The following is a 21902-nucleotide window of genomic DNA, read 5'->3' as shown; positions in this document are numbered from 1 at the left end:
TGTGCAGATATTTGATTTGTCCCCAGAAATTAATAAGTTTTTCCTATTAAACATTTCTTTTAATCTCATGAAGCTTTTTCTCCCCTGGTTTTTTGGGGTTTTTTTTGTTGGTTTTTTTTTAATAGTAAGTGATGCTTTCTATATTGAATTGGCTGGAAAAATTACAGTTAAACCATATCAACTTGGTTGTTTATAAGGGGAAATGGATTGGGAAAATATTGTTTTCTTTCTTCCATGCACTTAAGTATTTTGCATGTTTTATCTGGAGCTATGCATGTCTCATCATTTTAGCAAACAGAGAGAGAGAAAACTCACATATTGGAAAACTTCAGAGCAAAACAGCTAAACTTTACCTTTTATTTCTCTTTTTTTTTCTTCAGTGTAGACCAATCAGATAACATTAAAAAATCTGCATACTGATAATAAATGCATTTCTTTCCTCACTCAGCTCCCATAACCATTATATTCCCCACATTACAACAGGTAATTCTGCAGAGAACATTCAAAGTTGAGCAGTTCTAAACTCTTCCCTGTTTGAAACCCTCCAGGTGTTTTGGGGGACAGTTGTCCTGGTGCCCCCAGCCCTCTGCCCAGCACCAGAATGCCCTGACCAAGGAAAAGCCTGTCCTTATGGACAATCCCAGAGCCATGGTTAAACACAGCAGTGCAGCCAGCCAGCTCAGAATGTTTCAGGAGAAATCAGAACACAGGAATGACTGAGGAGCTCAAAGCTCCTTGGAAACGTCCCCCACGTTTCCTCCTGTGTGTTTGCAGCAGATGAACCTCACCCCTCCTGTACAGGGGAAATTCTGGGATCAGACACTCACAGAGTCCTTGGGCGTGCTGGATAAAACTCATGGCACAGGCTCATCATTAGTCTCTCTTTTCCTGCTTCCACTTGAAGCTAAATCAGCATTTTATGTCTGGAATAATGTGCTTGGGCAAACATTAAAAAATGTATTCTTCATTAAAAAATGCAACATATTCTGTAGGACACTGAAGGTCTTAGACTTTTCCCTTATAAGAAAACCAATTACACTAAAAATGAGGTTTCACTTTACAGCATCTTAAAAACAAAAATCACTGAAAAATTGTTTCTGAAATCACTTGTACCTTTAATGTGTAAAACAAACCAGTACAGTGCTATAATTGTCCCAGAGATTATGGCCAACATCCAGATAAACCATAGCACCCTAAAGATGGCCTCAGAACATGACTAAAAGGTTGCATTGATAGCACCACAGAAACAATAGGGCATTTCCCCCTTTTATCCTCTTTGCATTTATACGGCCTGCATTGGGCTTTCAAGATTTTCACCATCACTAGATAGAAATCTAAATTCTTTTTTACCATTTGCCTACTGCTCAGTATACAAGAGTTTAGGGTGAGATAACAGGAAATTTCCAAAAGCAAAGTATCAAAATATTAACGAAATAATCTAGAAAACTGCATATGTAAGAATTATGGAGAATTTTTAAGGCAGCTGCACATTTCCATAAATGCACATGTATATCTAAATAAAACAAAACCTTTGAAGGATAGCTATAGGGAATTTTTTAATTACATGACCTCAGAATATCAGTTGCTTTTCATTATTATACTGAAGAGAACCTGGAACATCTAATTAAATGTCAGGATTGATTTCACATTTTCAAGTTTGAGTATAGTGGATCTGCTTTACAAAAACTTCCAATAATAAAACACTAATTTAAAAAAGAAAGTAAAAAGAGACAAATTATACACTGTTTTGTCAAAGAAGTTATGAGTTGCTCAAAAGGATGGTATATTAGACATTTGAGTAAGACTGATTTATTAGCAAGGGTTTCTGATGAAGATGACTGATATAGTCTCTGTAATTAATCTGTGTCAACTCCAGGAGATTCTTATCTCCTATAAGAAATTGGAAGAATTGATTTCCTGCCCCTCCCATCCCTCAGATGAACCCCTGTCTGAAGAGCAGCATTACTGGTTTGTTCTTGGCTGCAAAAGAGACACCTCACCAACATATTTACAAACATCCAAGGCTGAACCATTAGCTGCACATTATCATCACACACAGGAAACTTGAATTTGTGAGCAGTGGCAGGTTTTGCTTGAATGTAAAGAATGTCTAGACTGAGAAGTACATTTCATATCAGCAATATAGTTTGTCTTCCTCAAGTAAAAACAGAAACACATCACAGGGATCATTCTAAAGGAGATCTGTATGTGCCTGAAAAATTATGACAGTTCAAAACAACCATTTTTATGTTCCCATATGATGAGCTGATTCTGGAATCATAAATAAACAGAATTCTTTTGTGACCTAATGAACAGTTCCACCTGTCCTGAGGCTTCACAGCAACCAATTGAACTTGGAGGTTACACAGGAAAAGGAACAACACAAGCCATGCACAAAAATCCATGGAGAAAAATCAGAGCTCAGAGAATCATGGAAACCCAGAATGGTTTCAGTTGGAGGGGACCTTAAAGATCAGCCAGTTCTGACAGCCCTGCCATGGCAGGGACACCTCCCACTGTCCAGGCTGCTCCCAGCCCTGCCCAGCCTGGCCTTGGGCACTGCCAGGGATCCAGGGGCAGCCCCAGCTGCTCTGGCAACCAGTAGGAGACTAAAGAATTTCCTAAAGAGAACAGAACAGGAATTCTTCCTCAAACAGCCAAATTCCCCATCCAGGTCACCCAGCAGGTAATTAGCTCCCTTCAGGCAATACCCAGCCCTCGCACTGTACAGTCATTTCAGTCTTTTCAAAAGGAATTCAACTGTCTTAATTACTAAAATAAAAAGTGGCAAGATATTTTAGGAACCTCTTTTCACTGCCTAGCTCGTAGCATGAAATGTTAAGTTAGAAGATAAGCCCTAGTAAGATACAGTTCATTTCTTTTAGTACGAGATAAACTCCCTGCTGTAACATTGAATCCCTGTCAGCTTGTTTATTTTTTTAATTTCCCACTTCATGACAGGTAAATATTTATCACCACTGGATGACTTATTCATGTGAAAGATCTTTCAGGATTCCCAAGTACTCACTACACTAATAGAAATGCAATTAAGAATAATTTAGTTACAAGCTGTAAAAGGTAACTCCACAGTGCACACCTCCCCTCCCAGCTCAGAAACATATTCAAAATACAACTTCCAGACACCAAAATTTCTTATGCATTCCATCAATATTAAAATGTCATTGGCTGTTGATTTCAACCTGATTAAACCTTAAACAGTTTATCGAAGAACTAGAAGATACCACAAACTTGTATCATATTCCTTTGAGGAGCACTGTTACCAAAGGGATGACACACGCTAAATTTGGCCTAGCTTTTTAACAGATTCTTAAGTACAAATAAAAACCAAAAATCAGCCTGAGGAGAAAACACATTAAGTAGAAACTTTGAATAAACAAGACTGTGTACCAAAGACTTTACATTACCCATCAAAGAATTTACATGTACCAAAGACTTGACTTTACCTACTGAGTATATAAAGATTAGAAAACCCAGTAAAAAGAATATGGAAAAAAAAAACCACAAAAAACACCAACCAAACAAACAAAAAAAAAAATTAAAAACCCAACATCCAAGGCAAACTTCATTATAGAATTTGCAAATTCCCCTTTCCATAGACTATAAATGGCTGTGCATAAATAATTATAACACCAGGCCTGAAAATTCTGATAAAAAGTTTAATGCCAGCTATGGCAACTCAGCTTAGACTCAGGATGTGCTTCTGGGGCACATGAAATTGCATTGGCAAGGGTGGGAGATCAACCCCTCTGTGAGACAATGCACATTATCAGAGCAGCAGGGGCACAGAGGTACAGGGAGTAACACAGGTCAGGCAAGTTCTGATTTGTTACTAGAAACTGCTTTATTTTTAATATAATACACAAAAATTTCTTGCCATTATATAAATTATTATAAGTCTATTATTATAATAATATATTATGATAGTATATACAATGTAGCATAATTATATATTCGATATTTATTATATTATTAAGTATTATATTGTGTATTAATATAATATATATTATAATATATTATCTTATTTGTTATATTAGAATGCCTACAGAAAAAAGCAGCTTTCCCCACACACAGCCATGGCACTTATTAATCTTGCCAGTCAAAAAACCCCTTTCAGCTCCCCCAGATGCTGTAAATAAATGCCTGGTTAAGTAGCCAGGTCCTGTGCTGTGCCCTGCAGGCCACACGAGTCAGGCTTTCATTGAGTGGCTGGAAAAGGCAAGTTAATAGTTGTGGGTCTCTGGTTTATCCCCAGGAGTGTCACATGGCAGCTCCAGATAAAAGAATCCACTGCTAATTTCACCCTCCCTTATAGAAATGTCAAGCACTCTGTAGCAGCCCACCCCTTAGGGACCCATGTGCAAATGCTTTTTGTGAACAACTCTGTAACAGCAACCTTGTTGTGAAAGGCCAAGTTGTTTGGCAATCCCACACTCAGCAATGAGTGAAAACAAATAAATAAACCCCACTATTACAGGTAATAAACCTGCCCAGATAAATATGCTTAAGCATAACAATCATATTACAGAGCAAAGCAAATCTCAGCGAAATCAAAAGCTTTAGAAATGGTGGGGCTGAGGTGTGCTTTTCAGTTTAGTAATGTATTCACTTGTGGTTTGAACAAATTAATAGAATTGCCTCTGTGAAAGAATTTCATCATGACTATTACAAAAATAAATAACATAAACTCTGTTTTCAAAAGCATCATCCCAGAACAATTCACCTACTTATCTCCAAATCCTTCAAGCTGGTTTTGTGTTTTATCATTCATATCCCTGCTTTGAGAATTGGCTACCCCAGCTTCTCTTTGCTCATTATGAGCAGAAATAAATAAATAAAAAGGAAATCCTTATCAAGATACATAAATCCAGCAGTAATCTTCTCCCTCTAATAAAATAATCTAATACAAATAATGCTTAAATGACATCAAGAGTTCGGGGAGAAAAGGAGGAGGGAGGTGAAAGAAAAGCACTGAGGCTTCTGTCACAGTCAGGCCACTTGTGACAAAAAGTGCTCTCATTTTAGGCTGAAGTGTAAAAAACAGTGTTTAGGACTAGTTTCCATAGGCCAGCATGAAAAGTAAGCTGCATTTTGTAATGCCTTACATCAATTTAATTTCTTCATTGCCTGGTTCTTGTGTGATTCAGAGGGAAAGAGCAGCTGCTGTCACACCCGTGGATTTGGTGCAACAGATAAACATGGAACTACAGTTCCAAGTACTTGAATGTATTACAGAGATCTGACATTGGAATGTTTTAATTTTTACTGCATACAAAAAAAAGCAGCAAAGAAAAGAAGTAGAAAGAAGAAGAGTGGCCTGAGATAAACCATTTTTTGTTAATTTTGTTATGCAAAACACAAAAATATTTTTAGTAGAGTGAGGATTCACCTCATTAAAGAATAATACACAGACAGTAGAAAAATTATTTTGGCTTTGTATCAGATCTAGACAAGTCCAATAAACATCCAGAAGAGCTGCAGTGACAGTGCAATAATGGAGAACCCAGACCATGGCTTCTGCTGAGGATGAAGAGGCCTTAAAATAACTTCCAAGTTATTATGAAATGAAGTCGTTGGGGGCGAGGAATAAACCCAACACCTATTCCATGGAAAAAGGAGCCAGGAGCTCCTGGCAGGTGCGTTCTTTAGCCTACAGTGCCATCGTCTGGCTATGGACGCTATACCAGCATGGGGTGGGGAAATGCAGCCAGCTAAATATTTAACATTTCTACAAATTCGTGGTACTGAGGGCAAGTGTGGTATTTACATGGAGAAGCACTGCATGCATAAATGAAAACGTGATTCTCAAAGACAGAATATCAGAGCAGAACATTGAAACCAACTGACTAAAGACTATGGCTAAAATGCCATGTAATATAGAATCATGCTTGTCTTGTCATTTTTTTTTTCTTATCTTTCTTTTTTTTTAATAGAGTTATTAGTTTAAAATTTAACTTTGTCATTTAAAAACCATTGCTAAATAGTTTATGATTGTGGACCTCAGAGGAAAATGCACAAAGTGGTATTTCAATTAAGGGACTACAACAACAAATTTTGAACTACATATCTGATAACATTTAAAAAATGCACATATAATCGACTCTGAGCTTCACTATGCCAGGAGAAAAAAACACAAAAAAAGAGCATTTTCTTTCTTATAATGATTGTTACAGCACCCACAGCTAATCAACTTTTGGTGTAAGCAAATCCAGCTTGAGTGATGCTTTACACAACACTCAAATAAAAGTAAGAGAGACATTTTTGGTAACTAAGGACTATTGGGATCATCAGTCTGGTCCTAAAATTCAGATAGGATAAAAAAATCTCAAGGACATCACACAAGTGGCCCTGCAAAAACTCACAATAAGCTTGGGAATGTTTCAAATACACAGGAAAGTAAGAGGCAGTAAGGTCAGAGCAGTTTGTGACATTTACATCAACTTTTTTTAAGTGAGTCTGAAGTTCCAGAGCTCTTTTAATTAATTTTGAAGCAGTGTTTGAGGTGAGAGAGAACGTACAAGGAATGTTTTGGAAGATAAATTCATTAGCATGCAGAATAACTTGGTCTAGGCTCCAGTCTGACTCAATTCCCACAGTTTTCTGTGTCAGATTACAGCAGATCAGATATGAGTACACTGCCATTTGGTTTAAAGGCACAAAGTTAATAAATTCCCAATAGAGCTCAGCTTATAGAGCCTCCAAAATAAACATGGACATTCTGACAGAGCTTGCACTGGTTAAGAAACTTGAAAAGTGTGCAGAACTTCTAAAAATGGTGACACCTTCCTTTGAAGACTCAACTTTAGGAACCAACATTAAACCTTTTGGAACCCAATAATCTCCAAATCTCACAGCAACAACTAATATTTCCTTTTGCTCCAGCTGAGGCTGGAAGCACTGCAAGTGAGCTCACATAATCCTCTCTTTCCCCAGATGGAACTGGATGCTTTTCTCCTTCATGCAGTGAGACAGAACCTCACTGCAATCACAGCTGCCATGTAAATACAGCAACCTTACCCAGATGTCTGAATTATCTTATGGCCATGGCCAGCAGTGAGGGAATGCCCAGAATTACCAAGTTTTTGGAGGTTCTTCAAAGGAACTTCAATGATACAGCAATGTTCCATTTACATTCATTTGGAAATGCCAGTGACTGTAAATAAGGCCACCTGGGCTGGTTTGAAAAATGAATTTGGAAGTCCCTTGACAGCATTTGCTTCTCACTGCAAACAACAACTGGCCAGAACTCCAGCACCTGGTGTGCAGAGGGTTATTCTGCACAATGTAGGAAAGCTGTGACAGCACAGACCTCCTTTAAAGAAAGCAGCCTTCAGCTGACATACAATCAGCTTTTTGGGACAGAATTTGGAAATAAATGCAGCTGGAAAACACAACCATGTGCTAATTTGTGCTAGGATCAAAACCAGGTCCATGGGGGACATGGACAACTCTTGCACTTGATGGGTTGATATAAAAAGCTCTATTTCCAAGCATCACAAAGGAATGGAAATACAGAGTCAAGGCAGATTCAGTAATGTCCACTAGCTGGGGCAACATTTTAAAAAAACAGAGGTATCAGGTTATATAATTAAAGTATCAAATCAATGAGGGCTCTGTAACTACATGGAAACAGAAAAACAGTTTTGCACATTTAAATGTTGCCCTAGAATGTGCTGCAAACAAAAAATAAATCATTTCTACGTCACATTATTAGTGATTATATGAAATTACTTAATCCTTTATAACAAAATACGTAGGGAAATTACCATGTCAGTGTGGTAAACTAAAACATGAGACCTTAAAAACCAAGACTGTGGTATGGGTGGCAGAAGACATTTTAATACACAAAACTTGGTCACTAAATTAGGAAGAACTTGGTACTTCACAGAATTGAAACAATTTATAGATGTTCCTAATTAATAATGTTCTTAATCTGACACACAATTTTAAGGAGACTTTGATACAAATGAAGCTGTACTAGAGAAATGGGGTCCTACTTTTGTTCATGCTATTGAATTTTATGCTCTCACAGATTTGATGCAATACAGATTCTAAGGGTTTTCCATTTACCTTTTGCATTTTTTTTACTTAGACTGTGTAGTAAAGATTCAAAATTCACTGCATTTAATAAACATTGCATCACAGTTCTTCAAAAGCATTTCATAGAACACAACCAATACACAAGGGCAAAGTTCTTTAGGTATTCCAACTTTTCAAAGCTACTCAAATGCTGTCCAAAGAAATTTCATCCCAAGGTCAGTTAGAAATACTCTGAATAATCATTTTGCATCTTCAACAGCAGCAAAAAGGCATCATAGCAGATATAAACCCAACCCTTTTCGTGCAGAAATGTGTTCTACAGCTTTGGAAAAGAATGGGGGAGATATTGACCTGCAAGGCCACGAGAGCCAGGCAGGAGGCTCCTGACTGGATGCCACCTCCCACACCTGGCATCTCAGAGGTGAAAAGCAGAGCCTGATTTTCTCTGGTTGCTGTGAACCAAAGAAATACTGGAACCTGTCTAGGATAAGTGCTGGAGTGTGCCTAGGAGAAATACAAAAGCACAGGCAGATGAGGACAAAGGGAATACGAGCCAGTAACACAATAAAACATCAAACTTTGGGTGCAAAGGCAAAAAGTTTCAGGAGGTTCCAATCAAAGTGTCCTAACTAAGGCTCAAAGAATGTTTGCTATCCAGCCATTGTGACAGCACCTCAGATGGTATAATAAGATTTTACACCTCCCTGCAAATTTTGCCTTCTATTACCCATTGGCCAATTACCAGCAAAAGGCCACAGCAAGCCCAAGTTCTCAGAAACACAAACAAATCTGCTGAAACAGATGTTCCCTGCTGGATTTCAGACAATTGACACATGGAACAAACCTGCTCTGTTCCTTACACTTCAACCTTTATCCAGTATTGAAAGGGAAAGAGGGTAACAAAGATCGGATTTTTTTTTTTTTTAAATGGCTTTGTTTTGAAGTCAAAATGTTTGCTCCTTGCATGGCATGCATATTGCCATTATCTAGGAAAAAAAAGCTAAATTAACTTTCTTTTCTACATTAGCCGGCTGATAGGGAGGGATAAAATGAAGAATAAAAGGAACCTTACTTTAGACTCTGAATATCAGCATTCTTTTTTCAACATTTTTACTCAATTTTTTTCAGAAATAACCTCTGATATTTTAAGCAACAGTTGAGACAGCAAGTATGACATAGTGGGACATGCCTGTAATATTGTCCTGTTTTAGTACTGAAGAGATGAGATAAATGGCAGAATCCCTGGATTTGCCTGACCTTGATCAAGAAGAACAAATTTTTAGCTGAAGTGTGCAACACTGCCATGATTACATCAATCTAATCTGGAAAGCACATGGTTTATATATAAACCATGCTCTCTGTCTCATCCATCACATTGAAAGACAATAAAACATACTTCTGTTTAAAAAAATCTAAAAAAAAAAATCCATTAACCCTTATTTTACTCCTTACACAAGAATCCTCAATCCTGTTTCAAATACTACAGTAAGATGCATACAAATTCAGGGTTCTAAATATGGATATATATATAAATTTAAATGTAAGTGCTCTTATAAAAACAGGCAAAAAGACTGCAAAAAAACAGGCAAAAAACCAGACATCACTGCTGAAGAAATCAGTTCTGAAATAATGGAATTAGGAAATTTTGATTAAACTGCCCAACCACCACCATAAAAAGCCATCTATTGCTACAGAGAAAAGATTTACCTGGCAAGGGATCCAATACAACTAAAAAAGACAAACTGGAATCAATGAGAAATGAATTGGATTACTGGACAGAAGCATATTCTTGCACATGTTCAAGCTCCTGGGAAAGTAACAGAGCCAGCAGGTATAAAAAAACCTTTCCAAATGTCTGCTTACCCTTTGCTGATCCAATCCCAGCCATGCTGTTAATCAGGCTGGATTACATCCCAGATATTAATTTGGCAAACAAAACAATCATCTGATTCAGTCTGTCCCCTTCAGATATGCTGCAAACAATCTGCCACTGATCATCTTGCCATGCATGTGCTCCTGGAGAGCCATCTGATCCATTTGTGCTGAGATGAGGTCTCTGCACTCACACCAAAGCCACAAGGGTTCCCTATCCCTCCACAGAGTGGAAATGTGTCCTGTAATGCCCAAGGAACGTGCACAGTGAGGGGAGGCAGCTCAAGGAGTTATGGACTCCTCTGGACTAAAAATAAATAAATGCTACAGATGAACTCATGCTGGGTATGAACAAAAGGCTGCTGGCTCCTCAAAGCATCACTGACCAGAGCAGCCCTGTCCTGCTGCTGGGATCCTTTCATACTTGCTCTGCACCTCCCAGGCTTTGGGTTTGGTGAGGGTTTTTTGTCTCTCCATCTAATAAAGTATCTCACCTCATCAATTTTCTCACTTCTACCTTCCTCTGTCTCTCCAAGCCCAGTGTCAGGTGGTGGCTGGGGGTACCAGCTGCTGCCTCAGCCAGCTCATCAGTGTGCCCAACCCTTTGGGTGACGTTCTGTCCCTCCCCCTGCACTGTGACAGTGCTGTTAAGCATAAGCAACACTTCTCTTTGAATCACTGTTTGCAGAGAGCCTCAACACCCAAAAAGAATTCCCAACATGAGCCAACTCCTGGACAGAGGGGTAAAGAGAGAGGAGCAATCACAGAGCTCCAGCCTCTGGAGCCAAATATCCCATGAAGGATTCCCAGCCTGTCCAGCAGACTCAGATGCCGCTGCAGGCACAGAACTGAGCCCACATGCACAGAACTGAGCCCACATGCACAGAACTGAGCCCACATGCACAGAACTGAGCCCACATGCACAGAACTGAGCCCACGTGCACAGAACTGAGCCCACATGCACAGAACTGAGCCCACATGCACAGAACTGAGCCCACATGCACAGAACTGAGCCCACATGCACAGAACTGAGCCCACGTGCACAGAACTGAGCCCACGTGCACAGAACTGAGCCCACGTGCACAGAACTGAGCCCACGTGCACAGAACTGAGCCCACATGCACAGAACTGAGCCCACATGCACAGAACTGAGCCCACGTGCACAGAACTGAGCCCACATGCACAGGGGGTCTGTGCACAACCTCTGCTCCCATCCATAGCTATGCTGAAGACATGGAGCAGAGGAAACAAATGAGAATTTTAATACCTAATATTCCTAAATATTTCCATAAGAATTTATTCTTATTCCCATTTTTTAATTCTGGTTGTAAGAACAAATGCAAACCTATAAGCATTGACTGAAATTTTCAATATAAAAATTTAAACTTTCCGTAGATACACAGCATTTGATACAGAAAGAATGTTATTTATCTCTCCCCATTTTAGGATTTAGAGCAAGCCTGCATTGAGTCGTTCTCACAAATCTCAGGTGCCATTTCCAAGCTGCCCATACAATAGTTCCAGTGAAGAGTACACAGGGCTACACAACTTTTCCACCACAGAGAAGCAGCCTGAGGTCAGAGCTCTGTCTGGTGTTACATAAAGACAGAGCAACTGCAGCCTCCTCCACAGCACCACATGGGTGGGCTTGTCTCTACAGGAGCTCTACTACAAGGACTCTGAATAAATCATAGAAGAATTCACATTTCCATTCCTTTTTTTCTGGAGAAATACATCATCTCTGGATCTCCCACTCAATAGGGCTCTTTAGGAACAGTTCAGGAAAACAGACCTGTCAGTGGCTATTTTCCTTATTGAGAGGAAAATTAAAATGTAGGAACCAAACATTTCCATGCCTAAACACAGGTTGGCAGTAAGTGACATGAAAGAAAAGGCCCCAACCTGAGACTCTGTGTACAGAGAATTTTTCTCACACCAGTCTAAGCCCTCTCTTCTCTTTCAGTGCTCTTTAGACCAAGTCCAAAAACCCAAAAATACCTGCAAATAAGGTGGGTCATAGGTACACGTTGTCAGCTTAGTCCCTCTTTATCAAATCTCCCATAAAATCAATATTAAAATCTTTAAAATCTTTATTTTAAAAAGTGAGGAAAAAGAGAAGGAAGTGTCAAGTGGAAGCTGACTTGTCTCTAAAGCATCAACAACCATGAAACTCTCTGGCACATGTTAAAAATATAAAACCCCACACTGAGGAGTCTGGGATATGAAAAGTTGACAGCACCCAAAACCTTTTAAGAGGAAATGTTCCACCACAGCAGCAGAAGCTGCAGTCTCCCATTGCTGTGAAGTTTTATTGGTTCACAAACACAGACAAAACCCAAGACATGTTCCCATTCACAGCATACTAATATTTACAGATCTGTGAGGTTTTCCCTTTTTTAGATAACTTCAAAAGCCAATTGCCCTCTGTTTTTATACCTGTTGAAAACTTATTGGCCAGATGTAAACAAAATTTCAGCAAGGCTTGAGTCTCCCCCAAATTATTTTTCAGTTAATTTTGACAGGTACTTAGCATCAAATCAGACTTGAGTTTTCCCTTTTCCCTCCGATTCTTCTGCCCTGAATCTCAATATTTTAACTTTCCATTAAAGCAAACAGTTTCTGTCTCCTGCCCTCCCCCTTGTCCCCAAGTGAAACATAATTACTTGTATGCAATGCAGGTACAGTACATATGAATATATCCCAAAGTAACTTGTGCATACATTTACTTCAGTGCTAATAACATATTTTATTCATGCATATAAAAGAATGTTCTTTCTAGCTCGGTGAGCTTTTTTAGGAGTTATTAGCAGGAATGTGTCATATACCTAATGAAATTTATTTCAAGGTGGAAGAGACTCAAAAAGAAAAGTAAGATAAAGTCTGAGAACTAATTCTGCAGACAGTCACAGAATTATAATTTCAAGATTTATCAAAACATCTTCAAGATGAAGATTTGAAAAAAATCTCCCAATAAAAGTGTAATTTATTTGCAGCAGCAATCATGTTTATACATATTAATGCAGGGATTGGAGATGTGATGGCTCAAGATGGAACACTTTGGCCAAAAGACACGCTGGAGTAAAAGCTTTTTTTAGCAGGTATTGCAGCCCAGCAAATCCAACTCTCCATGTCCCTTCTGTGTATTCAGCATATGTAAAAGTCATGCAGCAGAACACGTTGACACTTCAGTGGGAGGTCAAATTATTGTTTTGGCACTTCTGTCACGCCTGTCACTTCAATTCCACTTTATCAAATTACAGATTGCTAGATAGAGTTGGATTAAGGGGAAAGACAGACACACACACACAGAGGAGCAACTGTCACCACTTCAGTGGTGAAATCCCATAATTGCATGTCAGTGACAGCGAGAACAAGAGAGCAGTAATAGGGCTGACATTATGAGCATTCAAATACCCAGAAACTTTGCAGCCAGACTTTGCACTCTGTCAAGCCACATGCCAGGAAATGGACTGGATTTCTGAGCAATTCCTCACATTAGAATTGCCAATATTTATTAGGCTGGCTAATAAATAATGCAGTGTCTTAGGTTGCAGGGCAACTTTCAGCTCCCCATATTCCCAGAAGTGTTGCTTTTATTTGAAAAGAACATAAAACTAAGACAAAGGAGAAAAAAAAATCCTTTGATTTAAAAATATTCTTAAAAGCAGTATAAATAGCAATAAATACTGCCCAAATAATGTAGATCGTGGGTTTGATTCAACTTTCTGAGTTTTAGGATCCCTGGAGAGCAACAAATGTTGATTTCAAGATCTATATAAAAATAATTGTGAAGGAAGCAGCCATGGATTTCAAGTAACTTTTCTGGTAACAAACAAACAGCACAAACACACACAGCCCTTAGATAACTTCACCCTTTTGTGGAAGTTGTGGAAACTCTGCACTGAGGAAGGCATCACATAAATCTGACTTACATGAGCTGAGGTGTCAGGGGAAACATCAGCTGTGCTGTGACAGGAGGATGCTATTCCTGGAACAGCTCATTATTCCCCCTCTGGGTTACTGCCCCTGCTCCCTCAGCTCTGTGGTCAGCCCTCTCCACCTTGTGTGCTCCTGTCCTGCAATGGTTCAGCAGCACCTGGCACTGTTTGTGCACCAGGGAAAGAGGCAGGAGAACCAGGAATCATTTGTTCACTCTGTTAGGCAGGTCATGAGCATCCAAAACTTCCTTAGATTCCTCCAAATCTATATCCAAATACAATGTAGACACTTCCCTACCAATCCATTGGAGTCTGTGATCTTCCCTCACAACAAAAAAAAATTAGTTTCTTTCATGGAAGTGAAAATGCATCTCAATAATCCACACAATTATGCAGATTGCACAATGCCTTCACGAGGGAATAAAAATGACACTTATTCCTATTCACTGCTAAAGAGCCTCTAAACAGCAGGAAAAGGGACTACCATGAAAGAAAACAGTATAATCACAAATCCACATCTATGATGCCAGGAGTTGACTTAGCCCCTCCATGGTGCTCCTCACTATTTGATACCCTTAGTAATTCCCTTCTACAGTAATCTAAAGATCAGAGAAATTGGATAATTTTTTTTCTCCTAAAAAGCCCATTCCCTAAAACTTCCAGAAAAAAATCTTTATATGGTCACTATGAATAAACTAAAAGAACCCCAAAAACAACCTGAAAGAAGCCATTGAATAGACAAAGCCAAATATATTTGTAATGCTTTTCTTTTTCTCCTTACTTTGTCTCAGACACACTTTATAACCTTGTCTACATCTGCCCTTCATCCATCTATTTCTCCATATGTAACTCAAGCCATAGAACTGTAAGTACTTTCCTCATAGGTGTTTTTAATTTGTTTGTAAAGTAATTTGAGATCCACTGACAGAAGGCACTAAAGGGAAAAAAAAATGAAATATTTTGCACAGCAGGCAGAGAAAAGGAAAGGCATCACTGCCTCCCCCATATCCTACAGCAGGTAATAGGGAGTTAGGAGCATTATGGCACTCCAGGGAACCTTCCTGCCTTCCTGACCCCTCAGGTTACTGCCCTGATGCTCTGCCATAAACTCTGCAGCTCTCATAAAGCCTCTGCACTCCCAGCTCTGAAGTGGGACATTTTCAAGTCAAGATGCATCTCAAAAATATTCTCTCCATGAGCCACTTGCTTCTCCAGAAGGGAAAATGCAGCAGGACACCCTGGGTGACCTTGAGCCCCCTGCTAATGGTGCTGAGCTGCTGCTGAATGGGAGCATTTGCAACAGGAGAATGGCACCACACATTACAGCCAGCACAGCCCCTTTAGGGGCAGAATAAACTGAAATAAAACACAGATCAAACAGCCAGAGCTGAAGAATAAAACATTCCCAGCATGGTGAAAACAAGCGGAGACAAAATTATCCAGCACAGAAAGGTCACTGTAAGTTAAGTTCCAGTTTGCAGTGTCAGGTGGAAATGTCACACAAAGGATGTCAGGGGATGTAACTTCATATCAGTTTTGGTTTCACAGCATTGCCATGAATTAATTTGATGATGTGACAATTGCAGAGTAAAACAAAGTATGTCCTTTGTGCTCTATTCAAACCTCAAAGACAGAGCAGAACTGGAGAAATCTTATTTACAGTTTCTTTTTCTATTTGTATTTTTGGAGAATACTCTTTGAAGCAAGTCCCATATAAACATTAAAAAGAAAAAAAAAGATAACTGCTCAGACCAAATAAAGATATTAACTGAGATTAAATACAGAAACAAAGAAGATTTATAAAATATAATTTTATAAAAGGCAAGGCAGGCTTTTCAGGTAATGGGAGATGATGGAGCTGTGTAAGGGCAACACCAACAAAAAGGCTGCACACATTAGAAGCCTTCTTAGAGACAGAAAGTGGTTTGGTTAGATCAAATTTATATCAAATGGAAGGATTTCCAAGGAATCCACGTGCTCTCCCTCCTGGCAAAATGGCCAATGTCCTTATTAATTGCCTTCCACCAGAACCATTTTGTTTGTGCCCAACACACAGAGTTATATCAGAAAACATGGCTAAAAGGAAAAACAACCTGACCATCTGCCTTGCAATAGCAGAACATCACACAGGCTTTGGAATCGTGGCTCAAATTCCCCAACGTCACATGGCTAGCTGCAGATATCCATGGATTTTTTACAAAAACTACACATGGAATGTTTTTAACAGGTTTTTTCCTGTGACAATTTAAGGGTCACTTTTCTACACTTGTTCCTTTGAGAAGCAAAGCTGAAATCACATGAGTCATTAAACATCCAATACTGTGACATTCGGAATGGTCGTGGGAGATCAAAACAAGAAAGCTTGGGAGTGTCAAATGCAGAAAAAAAGTATTCATTAAGTAGGAAATGAGTTGCACATGCACTTATGGGTCTTCTTCTGGGAAAGGTAAAGGCATTTAAGTAATTCATAATTATCCAGGCCAGAGAGAGCAGACTGTGCATTGCTTGTCACCTGGTATTCTCAAACCTGTGAGCTTTTAGCCTTGCAGGAAATAAATAAAAATCTTACATGGAAAGGCCAGTTGAAGACAATGAAAGGAGAGGCAGATCACAGTGATGAAGTGGTTACCATAATTAACTGCTATTTTGGAATTTACAGAATAATAGATTTCAAAATAATAAGTACAGTTATTAAAGTTGAGCTTGCCTGCAGGCAATGCTTTAGTCATGGTTACATAAATTTCTACTTCAGAAGTTACAGATCAGAAAACTTCAGAAAAAAAAGAACACAGGAAAAGGCACCTTGCAGGTTTGTATTTTGTGGTTAAATGGGAAAATTTCCCATTAATTACTAATGATATAGTTCATTAGTAGTATATTTCATTATGGAAGTGCAAATTATTAGATACTAATGATGCATGCCCTAATTGCAGTAGTTTGTCTTGATTTCAAGTTCAATGAAATAAAAATATTTATTTACAATGTTTCAGGTTTATGAATTATGTGACATTCTCAATTGATGCTTTGAACAAACTTGAAACAATTCATTAGTATTAACCAAGACTGATGGATCTGTGTTTGATGATCACAGTCCTCCCTGGACTGGAAACAACTGCCTCTTAAACTTGGTGGGAGCTTCAATTTTGGGACACCAAACACACAGAAAAAATGAAACAGATCATGCAACAAGAGGTGCTTCTCACATTCCTGCTCTTCCAAAGTGCTCTCACAAAATAACAGAAAGAAGAGGAAAAATCCAGGGGTTTTCTAGACAATCCTTTCTGCTAATTGCAATCTCTGGATATCCTGAGTCACTGAAGGTGGAAACCACCCCAGCTCAGAGCAGTCCCTTTGAGCCACAAGAGAAGGCATCAGACACACAATTCCTGCAATCCCTCCTGAGGTACAAACCATGCATCACAAACCAGGAAAAACCCCACAGGTCCAATAGGCTGGGCTCTGCTAGATTAAAGTTGCAATACAAGGAAGAAGAAATAAAACACTTTAATAAATTGCTGTCCAAAGCTTGTCAGGCTCCTGACACCTTTTCCCCATAATTCACACTACAGAAAGAACTTCTGGCTTGGGCAGTTTTAATAGTTGCTAAACGCTAAAAAAAGTCAAAACTTGGGGTTGACAAGTAAGGTCCCAGCCTGGATTTTAGCACAATTCAAAGCAACGTGAACCTAAATGGAAGCACCTGGAGAGTTGGATGGAAGCTGATGCTCAGGGCCTGCAGCCACAGTGGGACAGAGCAAGAACCAGCAGCACTTGAAATCACATGTCATGTGCTCAACACCTCCACAAACTCACTTACTATTCCACACAGAAATACCCTGACTTTCACATTTCAGTAGCAACAAATTTTCAAGCAAAACACATTTCTCTCTTTAAAACTGCATTGATATTTATGAAGGTTTTTTTGTGAAGCCTTTGTTTCTTAGTTAGTTTTTACCATGAGTAAGGTGAAGAACACAACTGAAAACATATTTGTATCTGGTTTGTGTTTGTCCACAGAAAATACAACTGGAAACATTTGTTTTAATCAACCCTTTAAAAGAAAAAAATAAGGTTTCAAAGGTACTACTTCTAAAGCAAGAAAAAGCAATTATCTTGCTGTGTTACAAATATTGAACATGGTATGCCAACTTTATCATGACAGACACACAACCACTTTGTTAATAATGTAAATTAAGAATACAAAGTGCAATTGCCTTGTAAACTTTTTTGTAGTATAAAGAGATTAAGAGTATAATTCCTTTCTTCTTCTACAAAAACAGTTATTCAAATTTTTAACAAGTATATTCAATAGAGTAAGACTGATTTCTCCCCATTGAAGTTAAATGCAACATGAACACATACACATGTAAAGAACCATAAAATAATTTCACATGGTTTAATAAAAAAAAAACCACAAAAAACAAACAACAACCAGAGAAAATCCCAGCTACTAGAGTTGCCTGAAAAATCACATTAAAACAAGCCACTTACTTTTCTGTCCTCAGTTTCTACACCAGAACTGCACTCTGCTTTAGTGTCCTGAAAGCACAAACAGAGAAGCCCATGTCACAAACACATTGACCAGCACTGGGGAATAAGTCAGCCTGAAGAACTGTTATTTTTGTACACAGAGTTATTTGAATATACAATGTCTAGTATTGTGCCTTTAGGTGAAGTTCATTAAGCTTGATTACAGGCATAAATTTAAAGACAGGATTGAAAAAACACAAAAAACCCCAAACACTCCAAACCTATTTCAATTTGGTGTAGCCAGCTCTCAGGAAAAAATATGATTTGTTAGTATTAGTTTTCTTTTTTGCTTCCATCTTGAGGAAAATATATTTCTTGCTCACTTTTTTTTATTTTTTTTAATTAACAAATGATGGAAGCTGAAAGAAATATAAAGGGAAGCTAAAGAGGAGAAACTGCTCAACCTTCTGTCTGTTATCCAGTACTAGCTAGGAGCTGATAGATGTTTGTGTCTCAATCTCATTGCAATGTGCAAAGCAGCCAAGCCTCTGTTTATGATGAACCTGTAAATGTGTGTGCACAGACTTGTACACGTGTGGATATCTTGGACATGTTTTCTTCAGGAGTGAAAGAAATGATCTCAAACCTAAGGACACCCAACACACGGTCCTTTTATTCCTAAAGTATTTTGACTCATTAAACCTATGGAATTTTTGTGTTGCTAATGGTTATCACAAAAATTTCACTCCAAAAGGCATTTATTGCTTCAGCCACCCTTTTTACAGCAAGTTACTGCTGGAAACTGAGTAACCAAATACAACTCAAGTCACTAAACTGTAGACAAGCGCCCCACTAATTTTCTTTCCAACTTTACTTTTCTAGGGAGGACATTCTTGGAAGCAAATTGTAACTATTTTAACCATTACAGCTTTAGATATTTCTATTAGGGAAAGAATAACTTGGCGGAGGGACAATTTTTTGTGAAAAGTATTTCTCCAACCTCCCATCAAAGCTGGAACTACTCTAATAAGATTTCAAGTTAGTGGTTAGTTACTTGCACATAAATTCAAATGCTGGTAGCAAATAGCAGCTCCTATTAAAAATGAAAATAAATGTAAAATAAAGAATTTATGCTTCTTCTACAGCATGTTTATTCATCTTAAATGAAGGACTGGTTTTACTTCAAAGCCAAAGGCTTCCTACCTACACCTATAAAAAATATGAAAAAATTAAATTGTTCAACCAAGTAAGATGAAGCAAGGTTTCCTGAAAAAAAAACCCACTTTAATTCACAGCAAATTATATTAAAGATGGTTTCATAAGGCATATCAAGTTGTGTCACTTCCTAAGCAGCCAAATCCATTTGTTATTCTAGCCAGTCTAATACATGAATCAGCACCTCTAATACTCTTTATACTCCATCACTTTTCATGGGGAGCCAGATTGTAGTTTGAAGAATATAACACAAAAATTTCCTTTCAAGTGTTCCTCACTAGCAGCCAGACAGTCTCTCCCCACGTCTCCCATGTGCAGGAGAAGGAAATTCTCTCTCTGCCCACAGGCTCACTTCCTGAGCCTCTTTAGATATTGACACCTGCTTCTTTTTGGGGAGGGGAAAAAGCTCAGCTTTTCAAAAGCCTCCTCCTTCAGGGGAGTGAATTCAAACTCCATTAGCACCAGTGGTCTTGGTGCTCTAGCTGTGCTGCCCTAAGTCACCTTTGGGAAAGGGTGTAATGTTCTTTAACATATTTATTGGTTAATCAGAAATGAATCATCTCTTTCCATATTACCAAGGACAAGAGTGGCTCTGTCTCACACACTGACCTAAATTGACTGAAAGCAGAATGAAGTAGCTCCTCTCAGACTGCAGTCATGGCTATTACAGGCTCTCAGCATGATGGATATACCTGAGGACCCAACAGCACTCTGGTCCCTTCTGCTGCCCATGGAACAGAGCATTTTGCTATTTTACCACTGCCCTTCCCCATTAAATGCAATTTCTAAGAGGCCCAAGTTCACAAGCATTCATTACTCAATTAAAAATGCAGTTTTACCTGGATGAAGCAAAACCCAGCCTCCTCCCAGCTCAGCTTATCTGGGGTGGTTGTCTGGAGCAGCAAAGAGAGGCAGCAGAGCAGCCTCAGCCCTAAAAAGGTGGGGCCAGCCCAGCTGAGGCTGCTCTGCTCAATCAGGAGTTAATGAGATAATGAGCTACACCTGAACTGAGACAGCACCTGGAACACAGAGCTCAAATGGAACCCAGAGCTCAGATGGAAATGAGACCTCACCTGGAACCCAGAGCTCAAATGGAAATGAGACCTCACCTGGAACCCAGAGCTCAGATGGAAATGAGACCTCACCTGGAACCCAGAGCTCAAATGGAACCCAGAGCTCACCTGGAACCCAGAGCTCACCTGGAACCCAGAGCTCAAATGGAAATGAGACCTCACCTGGAACCCAGAGCTCAAATGGAACCCAGAGCTCACCTGGAACCCAGAGCTCAAATGGAACCCAGAGCTCACCTGGAACCTCAAATGGAAATGAGATCAGCCCCAGGAAGAGATTCAGGCTGAATAGCAAATTTCAGCATCTGTGCTCTGTGTTTTATCCGTGAAGATCAGACAAGTATTTCATCCCTTAGAGTCTGGCTATCTATCTAAAGATATGGAAAGTGAATTTTAACAAATTAGCCACTGCATCTTTAGCAAGGAAAACCACATGTGCATGGGTTCAGTTTCACTGCAAGAATGTGTTATCTTGGAAATTATGCAGTCAGATTTAAAAGAAATAGCCTGTATGTTTTCAAGGCTAAACACCTGGATTGAGACTTCTGCACAAGGGCAAGATAAAAACCAGTAAATTTTCTGAAGGAATTAGTGTTGTAATTCTTTAAACCAGTGAGGCTACTGACTTAATCAAATCTACATTCAAATATAAATATTTGAGTGTATGTCTACATCCTAGATATACCTCTTTCAAAGAAAAAATGTACACAGACCCTAAGCTTTAAAAATCATCAAATTGAATCATCTGTCATTCTCAGAGCAAGAAGGGAAGAAATGAGCATGTTCCTCTCTGGGAGACATCTGTGCTGCTTTCTCTAAGTGCAAAATGACAAAGTGCTCTCACTTCCTGTGTGTATTGCAAATTTCCCTGCTGTATGAATTATTTGAGATGGAGAAGCACCATTGCTGAAAAGCAATTGTAAAATCCTAGAGATCTGAACAATTGATCAGGTACCGTCTTTAGTGTTGTTACATCACAAAAAAAAAAAGTAAAAACACAGAAAATATGTTCCTTTTGAAGAATTATTTTAGGTATTTTATATAATGATAGAAAACCTCAGAGAATGGAAGTATTCTATGGAAGTTTCATGGAAAAAATAGAATTAAATAGAAAACCCTCTCATCTGTTTCATTTAAAACCAACACAATTACTTTTTTCCCTAGGTGTCACTGCATAACAGCCAATTAAATAACATTATTACAAACATATTAAGAGCTCCATGTTTTATATAAATTGCCTTTTTGGTCCATTTTTTTTGTTTTGTTTTGTTTTGTTTTG

The 21902-nt window shown here is 38.7% G+C and overlaps 1 protein-coding gene across 20 annotated transcripts in view; it reads right to left on the bottom strand.

Moving 5' to 3' along the window:
* RBFOX1 (RNA binding fox-1 homolog 1) overlaps nucleotides 1–21902 on the bottom strand; it is a 1178577-nt gene that overhangs the window by 510479 nt on the left and 646196 nt on the right. For all 20 annotated transcript variants that reach the window (XM_066561182.1, XM_066561192.1, XM_066561190.1 and 17 more), the window contains one exon: nucleotides 18360–18407. In XM_066561182.1, the coding sequence (XP_066417279.1) occupies nucleotides 18360–18407 (48 nt within the window). The remainder of the gene's footprint in view (nucleotides 1–18359; nucleotides 18408–21902) is intronic.

The sequence above is a fragment of the Molothrus aeneus genome, chromosome 16 (genome assembly GCF_037042795.1).
Source record: "Molothrus aeneus isolate 106 chromosome 16, BPBGC_Maene_1.0, whole genome shotgun sequence".
In the NCBI taxonomy this organism is placed as follows: Eukaryota; Metazoa; Chordata; class Aves; order Passeriformes; family Icteridae; genus Molothrus; species Molothrus aeneus.
The sequence above is the reverse complement of the archived record's forward strand: the minus strand, read 5'-3'. Positions and strand labels throughout refer to the sequence as shown.